The sequence below is a fragment of the Mastomys coucha genome, unplaced genomic scaffold (assembly GCF_008632895.1).
Source record: "Mastomys coucha isolate ucsf_1 unplaced genomic scaffold, UCSF_Mcou_1 pScaffold23, whole genome shotgun sequence".
Taxonomy (NCBI): Eukaryota; Metazoa; Chordata; class Mammalia; order Rodentia; family Muridae; genus Mastomys; species Mastomys coucha.
This window is the reverse complement of record NW_022196906.1, coordinates 73313947-73327450: the sequence shown is the minus strand read 5'-3', so window position 1 is coordinate 73327450 and position 13504 is coordinate 73313947. Positions and strand designations below refer to the sequence as shown.

Genomic DNA, 13504 nt, shown 5'->3' with positions numbered 1-13504 from the left:
TCACCAACTAGCTCTGGAGAAGCAGTGACCAGAAAGACTAGAGTACTTTTAGAAATAAAACTAGGTCCAAAAATCTCTCTATTAAAAAAATAAATTTCTTTCCACTATGTGTCTGCCTAACTTTATATTTGAGGCTGACGTTTAATATCTTTGGCAGTTCTCTTTGCTATGCAGTCATGTGCAAAAACAAACTTATGTTTATCCCCACTGTTAAATTTCTTACCTTTTTACCAGCTTATTAAATATTCTCTCATTATGCAGAAAAGTATTTTACCTCCAGATGAACTATAAAAAGATGACCATTTTCCACCACAAATCCATGGGAGGATACACATTTCTCACGTAAAATACAGTGTTTCTCTTTGACAGTTTAATGTAGTTTTGGCAACAAAACAAAAGCAAATACTCTAATTGAGTCATTACAGAAAGTATAAGTATTTTACAGTCTCTTTTAAACCCTTCTTTGGACTCTTACATACTGTTGGGTTTTTTTTTTTCCTTTTCCTGCTCCCCCTTGCTTATACATATTTCAATAACTATGACATTCATACATGTTCCATGTATATGGCTCAGAGAGATAAGATCAAACAGAAACCCACTAAAGTGAGATAAATTTAAACTAAGGTTCAGTACAAATGGAAAAGCAAGAGTCAGGCAGGTTCCTGACTTACACAGAGTCCTTACTACGGCAGGCAGACCATCCACAACCTGCAGACCAAACTTGGCCCACTCTTTTGTTTAAGTTCATGAACTAAAATTGTGTTTCATTTTTAAACATATGGGTCAAGGAGAACAATCTTTCACTGTTAGTCAAAGGCATACAGACCTTCAAGTTTCTCACTCGTTTATCTATGGCTGCTTTAAAGCTATAAGGTATTGTCCAGTAATAGAAATAAGGACAGAAGTCTACAGCAAAACCTACCAGTAAAACCTACATTTACCCTTTTCAGGAAAAGACTGTCATTCCCCTGTGGTGTGGTGCACTATGGGAAGACTCCCTCCTCCTTTCTTAAGGAACAAGGTTGAACGTCCACAAAAGCCAACAACAGAGAGAGGACATGTTTGTGCTTAGAAGGGAGGTGGGATTCTCCATATCTGCCACTGGGAAATACCAAGAGAAAGACAACTAACTAACTGTCTGTGAAATATTACTATATGTCAGGTATTGTGATCGATGCTCTAAAGCAATGTGTTAACAACAAAAAGAAAAATACTTGAGTGAAATTAAATTCAATAACATATCTTACTTAACCCAGTATGTTCAAATACTATTGTCAAACATTTATTTAAAGTTATGAGTTTAATTCTTTTTGGTAGCCATATTCAAAATCCAGTATGTGTTTGATAGTCATGGCTCATCTCGAGACATACAAGCCCCATTCCACATATTCAAAGACTACTTGTGAGGTTGGGCATGGTGGCACATGTCTTTAATCCCAACACTTAGGAGGTAGAAATATGTAAACCTCTGTTAATTTGAGGCCAAGCATGGTCTACACAGCAAACTCTAGGCCATCCAGGGCTGCACAGTGAGACCCTGTCTAAATAATAATAATGTTATTGTTATTATTTTTATTTTTATTATTGTTATTATTATTATAACACTGCATATAAGTAATGGCTCCCACTTTAGATGGTACAGTGCCAAAAAGTATCTCATGTAGCCCTCACAACAATGCCACTCATTAACTATTATTGCTGGGTGATCCAAGAGAGTGCACTTTCAGTGTGGCTTTATAACTCCCACTTTGACCCACTGTGCCTCCTGATAGGATGGCACGAACCCAGAGATTGTTTCCAAAACAGTCATTACAACATAATCACAGAGTTTGGCATACAATAAATATTTAAAATAGTGAATATAATGAATGGCTTCTCTATGTTCCTTAAGAAATTTAACACATATTTCAACACAGTAATGCTAAACTAGTCTGTAGCTACCTGTTCATAAACACAGCTCCCTCCCTCTGCCTGCTACAAGGAAGCTACGGCGTATTCTTAGAAGCCATTCCTCTCTGCTTAGTCCAACTTCTTCACCACTCAGTTTGGCTTTTAGATTTTAATTCATGAATCATTTCCGAGAACTAAAAGTCCCACAGACCTACCCACCCATTACCCACTGCCATTCCCCAACTAAATCTTGGAGCTACTTCCCTCAGGGCCTGGCAGGCAAACTAAGGCAATGGATGGGTAGCGACAAATACCATGTGCCTCCTCTCACACACAGAATCTGGGTGGTGTGTGTGTGTGTGCATATGTGTGTGTGTGTGTGTGTGTGTGTGTGTGTGTGTGTGTGAAAGGAAGGAGACAACCAGGAGAGGTGGAAACCCCGAGAAGGGAAGGGAAACATGAACAAGTACATGAGAGATGTTTATGAAAATGTCATCGTGAATTACATTTTGCACAAGCGATACACACTAATAAACTAAACAAAGTCAATGCCTAGAACTTTCCTATAAAAAGAGTAAAAAACCAGTGCAAGACTGGGACTCACTCCAGCCCTCCCCCTGTCACCTATCACTACACTTTTATATGATTGTTTTCTTGACCCTGACCAAAATAGGATGAGTCAAAAATGATGAATCAGAATGCCACCTCATACACCAACAAGCATGGTGGGAATAAACTCACCTCACTCCCTTATGCCTCTAAAGAGGCATACTGCCACCACAAACAGCCCTTTACACACATGCATGAGTGCACACACACACACACACATAAATGCGTGTGCATACACACAAGCACGCCTCCATACCTGCCCTCTTGTTCCAGTTTCTCACAGCCCAGCAGCAGCCCAGCTTAGGACATCACCAAGGAAGGGCTCAGCACGTTTTCCTTTCCTTTTTGACATTCCTCTCCCCGGCCCCACTTCCTAGAAGAAGGTAGGCACATCTACATGATTTAGAGGAAGGTGGTAAAGTCCTCCTAAAAAGTCCTCCTAAAATTTCAGAATTTTTTTGTTTTGATTTGGTTTTTTGCTTTTGTTTTTTGAGACAGGGTTTCTCTGTGTAGCCCTGGCTGTCCTGGAACTCACTCTGTAGACCAGGCTGGCCTCGAATTCAGAAATCTGCCTGCCTCTGCCTCCCAAGTGCTGGGATTAAAGGCGTGTGCCACCACTGCCCAGCTCAGAAATATTTCTTGCCTTACTTTTCAATTTTCTCTTTCATCAAATGAAAAAGCAGTGCTGGGGTGGGAATACAGCACTCAGAAAAAGAGGCAGGAGGATCACAAGTTTGAGGTCAGCCTGGGCTTCCTAGAGAGACTCTGTCAAAAAGAACCAAAATAAACTTCCTGCCCAGGACTGTCTTTTCTGGAGCGCCTGGCTTTCTGGGATGTCACACTATCCTCCTCCTACCCATGTCTGCTCTGCCTACACCTTCCATTCCTCCTGCACACTGCAGCCATCTCCGTCATGTTCTTTTAAGTTTTATCTCTTGTGCAGCTCAGATACTCTTGGTATCTTACATTCAATTAGTCTTTATGAAAACAATACCTTAAATTCTTTCCCCAGATACAATTTTAAAGCCACCTGGCTGCCTCCTCGGACTCACTCACTCCTGGAGAAGACTGAAGCATGTTCTCAGAAAACACACAGAAACTGCTCCCTGCCCCTCCACAGAAACTGCCCCCTGCCCCTCCACAGAAACTGCCCCCTGTCCCTCCACAGAAACTGCCCCCCTGCCCCTCCGTGCCGCTACTCCAACAACCACTGCGGCAAGTCAGCTCATTCCTGCAGTGCAACCTTCCTTCTCATCTCTAAAGTGTGACATAATGGTTCCCAGCGAATACCAACTGTGTCATAGCCAAGGGAGGGTTATGAATGGGCATCTGTAGCCCTCTAAATGGAGAAGATAACAGTGTCAAGGCACAGAGTGAGAGAGGAGTGTGGTTTGCAAACTTGGATGCATTTCATCTGCACACATGAGAAGGAAGCAGACCTCCCCCTCTGGATGCACTCAGTGTGTGAGACTAGAAGTGGCCCAATCTTTCAAGCTACATGTTTTATTTAAAGTAACAGATACAGTAAAATCACATCTATTCATGGGCTACAATGTGAAGTTTTAATGCATGAATAGATTGTGTCCATTTTAAATCATGGATCAAATATTTATCAATTCTGTATGGTTTAAAACCTTCAAAATCATCTTGTAGCTTTTCATACATTTTGAAGTTACATGTCTGTGTGTCTCTGTGTGTGTGTGTCTGCCTGTCTGTCTGTCTGTCTGTCTGTCTGTGTGTGTACATGTGTCATTGAACCTATATTAAGATCAGATCTCTCTTTGTCATATGTAGGGACCAAACTAAAGATTTCAAGCTTTTTTTTTTTTAAGATTTATTTATTGTATGTAAGTACACTGTAGCTGTCTTCAGACACACTAGAAGAGGGAGTCAGATCTCATTACCACCATGTGGTTGCTGGGAATTGTACTCAGGACCTTCGGAAGAGCAGTCAGTGCTCTTAACCGCTGGGCCATCTCTCCAGGCCAGCCACAAGCATCTAACTGGCACCTCTTGAAGCTTTTGATGTGCAATACATTATGCCACATTTAGTCACTCCACTAGCAAACAGCACCCCAGAGCTGCTTCCTCCTCTCATGTATCTATAATGTTGTGCCCCCATCCACCTCACTGTGCTCATTTGGGGAGGGTAGAATTCAGTTCCTTTGTTTGGTTGGTTTTTAAGAGTGTTTTGTTTTGTTTTGTTTTGTTTTGTTTTGTTTTTTGAGAGAGAGAGTTTCTGTGTAGCCCGGGCTGTCCTAAAACTCACTCTGTAGACCAAGCTGGCCTCAAACCCAGAGATCCACCTGCCTCTGCCTCTGGAGCGCTGGACTTAACAATGCAGGCCACCACTTCCCAGCGAGTTTGACTTCTTGAAACAAGGTAACCCATTGAAACTGTAACCCATACTGGCCTCACACTCATGGCAATCCGCCTCCCTCAGCCTTCCAAGTTCTGAGACTGAAGGTGTGAGCCACCACACACACTTGGCTTCGTGCTTTTAATTCCAAATATGAATCTTCTGGGTCCTCCAATATTATCCTTCTTTCTACTCCTACCCTTCATTCATCCATGGAATGTTAAATTAAAGAAACGCCTTTGGGAACATGAAAGTTTTAGCATTTCAAAACCAACCTAACAAAATATAAAGGCTCCACAGTAACCCAGCCCAAATGCTTCCAGGATCTGCTTCCTATTTCCACCACAGCCCTTCAGTGAGTCATGAGGACAGTGACTCACTCGGCGTCAGATGAACGACGCATGTTTAACTTGAAGTTTAAAAAGTTAGCGTGTTTACCCTCAACCTCACTCAATCCCTGATTCACAACCAAAACCCAGAACATGCTGTCTCTCTGCTAAAAGTTAACACCAATGCTTAAGGTTTGGAGACACTTGAAAAGCAAGCACAGAAATTCAGGAGGGGCCTTCTCAGAGTCTGTGAGTCATCGAGCTTGCCGGGGCTTGCCTCTCACTGGCATTCCAAAGCTTGGTCAAGTAGAATTTGGGAGACCCTGGCAGGTCAGTGTTCTCATCTCACAGCGCTGAGAATCATCTGTGATGACCGGTAACATAGACATAGGCACTGGACCTTAGCCGAGTCCGAAGGGCAGCAGTTTTATAAATGCAGTTCTCACCCTGAGAAACAGGAGGATAGGATTTAGATCTCTGCTCCTCTCTGACCAGTTCTCTCACCTCTTCTCAGCAGGTCCAGCAGGAGCTACTCTGCCTGAGCTAACACAGAACACTGCACAGGACCCAGCTGGTTTTAAGCTTCACTAGCCTTTTATTTTTCTTCCATATGAGAAGAATCAACATCTGTAAGTATAGTTTAGGTCTTAGACATGGCTTGTGCATATGTTGTGAGAGTTTTCTAGAGGACCAAGGGAACAAATGTTGCACTATTTGGAGACATAATATCCATTTCCAGCTTTGCCAGCAACAAGCAATTTGACTTTGGGCGAGGCCCCAGACACCAGGCTTTCCCTCGGCCACAAGTTAGGTCATTGACTTAACACTGATAGCCCCTTCCAGGTCCAAAACTCTACAGTGATCATAATTAAGTACAGAGAAAAGGTGGCATTCCATCTTCCAATTCTTTTGTGATTGTCGTTACTGTCTATTTTGTTTCGTTTGGGGACCATCTTGCTATGTAGCCCAGGCTGGCCTCAAACTCCATCTTTCTGTTTCTTTAAGTGCCAAGATTACAGGTATGTATCACCAGGTCTAACTCAATTCCAAGTTCTTTAGATCCACATTAGATCTCATAAGATGCAAGTCTGATCTACTGCAAGCTCATCTGAAGACGATTTAGAGCTATGACTCTCAACCTGCGGGTCTCGGCCCTTTGGGGGTCAAATGACCCTTTAACATGAGTTGCCTAAGACCATCAGTAAACACAAGTATTTAGATTACAATTCATAACAGTAGCAAAAATACAGTTATGAAGTAGCAAGGAGAATAATTTTATGATGGGGGAGGAGGGTCACCACAACACGAGGAACTGTACTAAAAGGTTGAAGCATCAGGAAGGTTGAAAACCACTGATCTAGAGGAAGATAAGTACAATATACCTCCAGTCTCTGCAACCCAGACAGAACTAACCCTGGGTTCAGGCCTCACCATTCACTAACTGACTTATTTGTCAGGGAAACTGGATGTTTCCTCTCATTTCTGAGTATCTATTTCATCCATTTGTAGAAATTAAACAGTGTCCTTGGTACTATAAGCAAATAGCACTCGATGTACTAAATGCCTTCTCGGTGCCTCTTAGTGACAAATATTCCTTTATTATTATTTCAACTTCAGGTTCATCTCAATGGGAGATTAATAATCACCTTGAACATGAATTATTGGTACTCTCCTCTAATAACAGTAGCTAATACTTTCTCGAACAGTTCCTGATAAATGCTTTAAATGTTTCTTCTTAGCCTGGCGGTGGTGGCACACACCTTTAGTCCCAGCCCTCAGAAGACAGAGGTAGGCATATATCTGAGTTCAAGGCCAGTCTAGTCTACAGAGCAAGTTCCAGGACAGCAAGGACTACACAAAGAAACCCTGTCTCAGACAGACAGACAGATACATAGATAGATTCTTCATTTAATCCAATAAATATATAATCACGTAAAGTCAGAAGCCATTATTTATCAGATAATAAAGCTAAAGCCTGCAGTGGTCCTCATGTCCCACAGCCAGCGAGAACACCAGATGGAATGGCCAGCACCTGATGTGGTCCTCTACCCTCAGTATCCACCCCTGAGAGTATCTATCTATCCCACATTATAGCAAAGATGTGTGAATGAAGAGCCTACACCATTTAAAAGTAATTCTCATGTAAGTACAAGCTTAGACTGAGTTCTTTGTGCAGAATTGCCAGTATGAACCTGCCCTGGGATCCTCCTACACACTACACTAATTAATATATTTTCACAAAATCTGTGGGACAGATCTTGATCTACACAGATGAAAAGTACATTTGACAGTATTGTCTCCACCAAAGGGACCATCCTTACAGAGATGAGTGGCTTTTTTTTTTTTCATTTATCAGCTAATACCTCAAATACTTAAAATTCCCCATCCTTACAATGATGGAAAATAAATACTCAGAAAGAGAAAACTATTAGAGGAGAGAGTTTTAATTTTTAAAAGGGTATTTTTATTTTGTGTGTGTGTGTCTGCATCTGTGTACGTGCACCGCATGCATGCACATGCCCACAGAGTCCAGAAGAGGGTATGGGATACCCTGGAACTAGAGGTATAGATGGTTATGAGCTGCCCAGTGTGAGTGGTGCTAGAAACAAGTGCTCCTAACTGCTGAGCCACCTCTCTGACTCCATCACTTTCTTTCTTAAAAAAAAATAAAATCAACAGATTAAAGTCCAAGAGTTAAGCACAAAACCAAATGCCAAGTTATCTGAGGACACAGATATGGAGACTATTTCAGCCCAGTGTTGCAATGAGAAGGCAAAGAATGGAGGCAGGAGCATGTCTGTGAGTTCAAGGCTAGCATGGTCTACATTTTGATCTCCAGGCCAGCCAAGGATATATATAGTAAGACCCTGTCTCTAAGAGAACAAATAGAGACTCACCAGAGACGCTCGGGCAGCCTTTCCAAATGTTTCCGTTGGTACCTTCAGTTCAGCCTTTTTTTTTTCTTTTTATATATTTTTTTCATTGTAATAAGGCTGTATTTCAATGACCTTCACATCACCTAAGGATTTTACCTCCATCGTAACTAAGCTGAGAGTTGATAGTTCTGCTGCACTAAGAAATGAATTGTAGGCTCGATTTTTGGATACAGACTTCCTGCTATGGTCAAAACTATTTGACTTGAGTGAGTGACTTCATTCTCAGCCCACGGAGAACAGGTTACATTCATTTAAGAAATGGTGTAGGTATTAAGATGGTCTATCCATGAAGTCATTTACCAACTGTTTCAATGAACAATGGTTCTGCTTGGAGGGTGGCACAGACATTGGGTGAGGGTAAGAATTTGGTTCATTAGCTGTGATAATTTGAAAAAGCATTCATCTCAGAGAAAGAGTCCTCTTCTTCAAACTTGATACAAGAGTTACAAATGTCAAGGGAAGCATTCAGTCCCACTTTGTTGTTCTCTTACAAGCCACCTCCCTAGTTAATCATCTATGTTTCTTTTGGGTATATAAATACTTTTGAAATATATAAGCTGTTCTGAAAACCATAGTATAGTGTAAAAACATGAAATAAACAATACTACTAATAGAGAGGCTGAGATAGGAGAAGCAAGATTTCAAGACCCTTATGTTGTACACAGCAAGACACTGTCACAAACAAACAAACTAACAGTGTATATAGATTGTACAATTGTTGGACCTATTTCTCCAATTATCTTTTTATATTTTTAATGATTTTTTTTACTTTTATTTTTTACATGTATTGGTGTTTTGCCTGCATTTATGTCTGTGTGAGGGTGTCAGATCCCCTGGAACTGACGTTACAGACTGTAACTGCCATGTAAGTGCTGGAATTTGAACCAGGGTCCTCTGGAAGAGCAGTCTGTGCTCTTACCCTCTGAGCCATCTCTCTAGCCTTCCTCTTCCTCCCACCTCCAGGGTTTTTTTTTTTTTCTTAAACCAGGTTTACTTGGAACTGGTGGCAGAAATTTCTGTGGCTGAGGGAAAGGTTATCATTTGTGATTTGATGTAAATTTTGTTTGGAAAAAAAAGTGCGGGGACAGTTACAAACAAAATGTTCCGGGTGAAGAAGGGAAGGGAACAAGAAACAAAGGTTAGTTTCCAGGACACAAAGGAGAGAGAACCAAGAGGAGGAAGGGGAAGGCTCATTCTTCAGCCAATAGGCAGAAGCCAAGCCTCCCTCTGCCACACGGCACGTGCTGAGATCTCCATAAGTTCACGAGTGTGTTAGCAGAACTTCCTCTTGCATATGAAGGAAAGCGAGATAATGAGCTGCAGAGATGAAGGTCGAGAAGATAAGGAACTGGATAACATACTGAAAAGGCAGAACTCCACAAAACTTAGAAGAATTTTTTTTTCTAAAAGACTACTATTCACACACATATAATCAGATCACACACCTCCATATATGTCAGAGAAATAAATTATCCCATGAAAATAAGCCATCCTCTTCTGCTTCTGCAAGAATAAGGTATATCCTTGTTTTAGGGATGGATGGCACATGCCTATAGGTCTAGCACTTGGAAAGCTGAGGCAGGAGGATCACAAGTTTAATGCTAACCTCAGCTACATAATGAGTTCAAGGCCGGCCTGGGATAGATGTGACCTGTCTCAAAACACACCACACACACACACACACACACACACAAATTAAAATAAGGCACACCCGAAAAAATTTAAATTAAGCAAACTGTGTAATCTGAATGTTAATAGTAGTGAGAGTATTTCTGATACAAATTAAGCTAGAAATACATTCTTGCACTGTGGTGCACAGCCTGGCCCAGGGATTTTTCTAGTCACTCACAAGCGCACCTCTTCTTCTCTTCACTAGATTATAACTCTCTACTAAAACCAACCTTTTACTGAGGGAATTGACGAACTAATCAAACTGAAAATGAACTTGTTTGAACTTAGGTGATGGGAAGATACAAAACACAAATTCCATAAAGATTCAGGCTCTGTAGAAGGTTCATTCATCAGCTCTCAGGACTGCAGGAGTCAGATAAAGCAAAGGATGTGAGGAGAAGGAGGCAGGAATGTCTTCATCCTCAAGCCCTAGCATTACAGGAAGCATCTGCTCAGAGAACAATTACCAGCCCCTGACTCTACAGTAAGACTCTCCTTTCAAAGCGGAGCGGAGAGAGCTTCTGGCAATGTGAGCTTCAGTAACCTAATGCGTAAACAGAATACAAAGACGCCCAGCGGGAACTGTATTTTCCCACTTTCCTTTTTAAAGATCCATTCCAGGCCAGGGTAGGTCTTCCAATATAACCTGGAACATATGGGGGAGTACCTCTCCAAAGTTAAAAACAAAATCTAATAGCATTAAAACCAAGCCATGATAATATGCATCCCTAATGCAGTTGTTATTTGTTGTTATAGAGGAAAGTGATAAAGAAATGTGTGGGAAAGAGCAGAATTCTAAAATAAGAGTGTAGGCTTAGAGAGGTGGCTCAGCAGTTAAGCAAACAAGCTTCCACGGGACCTCAGTTCAATTCCCAGCAACCACGTGATGGGTCACAACAGTCTTCAACATCAGTTCTAAGGGATCTGATGCCCTCTGCTGGTCCCCTCAGGCATTGCATATACATGCCATGCATACAAACATGCAGACAAATCCTCATGTCCATAAAATAAAATATAAATATATAAGTAAATGTCCAAGCAAAGCCCCAACTATTTGTCAAAATCATTCACGTTCTTCTGGACCTGTACATTCCAGGAAAACCACCATCAGAGTCATAAATTCCGGCTGAATAAATAACGAAGGTGAAATTGCTTATGCATTATTGTCTTTGAGTTGATACTCACTCCAGTGTTTCTTTAGCTACTACCATAAACAAGGACTTGCTCATTTTCAGAAGTGATGAGTCCTGTGTGTGAAAGGGTATGCCTTCGGTGTCTGCTGCTTCATGGCCAGCACTATTGCCAGCAGCTATTGCGTAACAAAGGCCTAGTAGGACTCCATCCTAGAAGACTTTAACTTGATATCCGCACAGGACGGAGAGTTGCATCACCTCTGTTGTGCTGATGAAGAATCCAATGCTGAGAACACCAAGTGGACCTCCTTAGAATCAAAGGAGTTCTAAAAGCCAACGTCATCTGCAAGCTCCAGATCTATGAGAGATCCTATCTCAAAAATAGGGTGGATAGTTGCCAAGCAAATGACTCATGGCTTGTCCTCTTGCCTGCACACATTCATGCGCGCGCGCGCGCACACACACACACACACACACACACACACACACACTCAAAACAGCCCAGAACCATTCTGCATTTCCTCCCCAGGGAAACACTTCCGCTCTCTGACTTTGCTCCCATAGTGGGAAACAGCCGGCCAGAGCACATAGAAAGAACCCTTTTCCAGATTCCCAACTTAAATCTCCCTACCCAGTCAACTTCCTGCAGAGAAAGAGCCGCAGGTATGCATAAACTTCTATCTCACTTGATAGCTTTCAGGGTTTTTTTTTCTATGCTGGTAGAGGGCAAATTTTTATATAAGGAATTATTGTGAAATCCCATCCATCCTGCGTTATATGCTCTTACATAATTTTTAAAAAAATAAATAAACAAGAAAACAAATAAATAAGTCAACAGTAGAGGAATTCACATCTCAGTTTCTGGTATAAACACATGTTTAGTTATATATGATTTTTTTTTTTTTTTGCTTTTATTGACAATGCTTAACAAGAGGCACTCACTGGGTATATAACTGCTCTTGTAATCAGGAAAAAAGCAGGATGTATATCCATTTTAATTGGGAAAAAAGATGTTTTGTGTATTAATAATCCCTAGGTTTAATTTTCCCTAAAGAAAATTAAAGAGAAAGAAAGGAAGGAAGGAAGAAAGAAAGGAAGAAAGGAAGGAAGGAAGAGAAAGAAAGAGAGAAAGAGAGAAAGAAAGAGAAATCTGAGTGAGAGAAAGAGAAGGAAATAAAGAAAAAAAGAAAGAAAGAAAGGAAGGAAGGAAGGAAGAAAAGAAAGAAGATACTCCTGGGCCAGATTAGAACTCAAGCTTGAAACAGAAGACACTGGCTCTCTATAACTGGCTGACACTTTTTCACATGGCTCCCTTCCTCCTCCTACACTCACATCACTTCTAAGCTACTGGAGTTTGTTTTGGTTGGTTGGTTTGTTTGTTTGTTTGAGTTTTTTTGTTGTTACTGTTCTATAAAACTGAATTATGTTACTCTTCTCTTCCCACTGGCTTACTTAATAAAATCCACTGTATCCAATAACCGTGGTGTTCTGTGAGACATGCATTTGTCTCTGCCCATTCTCTGGGCAAACACTCGCCTGCATTTCCCACCCTCCTTGCCATCTGTATATGAGCAATGGTGGCAAGCACTGTTTCCAGGCCAGGCCCACAAACTCCTCCCACGTAGGAAACTCCGGATGCTCTTCCCCTGCAGTCCGATGTGATGCAGACACACACACACACACACACACATACAGGGAAGGAATCTGGCTCTTTGTCCACTTGTTGGAACACTCAGGGACAATTTCAGACTTCGCAGGTGTTAGAATCAAATTGGCACTGTGGAAGTCACTGCAAATTTGCAAAGGGGCACCGTGGAAATCACAGCAGACTTGTTTGTGTGCCTCTGTTGTGTTGCCTAGCCCAGGGCTCTATTACCACATTCCAAGTACAGCAGTTAGACGGCGCAGCTTATCTTACCTCTGTTAAAGATTCCTTCTGCTTCCAGGATGGATCTCGATTTCGATCTGTTGAAAGCTATCTTGAACACCTGAGCCTTTACAAGGACCTGTGGGGGGCTATTTTCCAGGAGATCCACCCCAATAGTCATATTTGCTCCGGGTCTGATGATCCCTGGGGCTGTCACCAGAAAGCGGGACCTAAAGAGTTACCAACAAAAGAAAAGCAAAGTCTCTTATTTACACACACCCCACTGTCCTCACTCTCTGAAGGGGGAGGGGGGCCTCCGCACTGCTCCACTACCGTATTTATAGTGAACGTGGTGCCTCGGCTACAGAAACCATAACTCCTCAAACAGTTCAAAGGCACAGGAGCCAGAAGGGAAAATAAGGAATGCAGAAGTCACTGCAAAATGCAAGTCTCCAAGCCTCATTTCGATGACTCCAGCTTCACGTTATTTTCTTAGGAAGCACGGGCACGAGCACGTGTGTGTGCACACACACACACACACACCTAGATTTATGATTCAACCTGCTCAAATCTTCGTACTTAGCTATATAACCAAGGGAGAGCGGGGGCGGGGAGAATCATCTAACTGATCCCATTAATTGAAATCACTACCTGAAAATAAATACCAGCAATAAAATCTCCAGGTTAGGAAGCAAGAAAGTCCCCCCCCC

The 13504-nt window shown here is 41.8% G+C and overlaps 1 protein-coding gene across 1 annotated transcript in view; it reads right to left on the bottom strand.

Moving 5' to 3' along the window:
* Cd109 (CD109 molecule) overlaps positions 1–13504 on the bottom strand; it is a 104206-nt gene that overhangs the window by 89687 nt on the left and 1015 nt on the right. The window contains exon 2 of the mRNA XM_031346185.1: positions 12846–13024. Within this exon, the coding sequence (XP_031202045.1) occupies positions 12846–13024 (179 nt within the window). The remainder of the gene's footprint in view (positions 1–12845; positions 13025–13504) is intronic.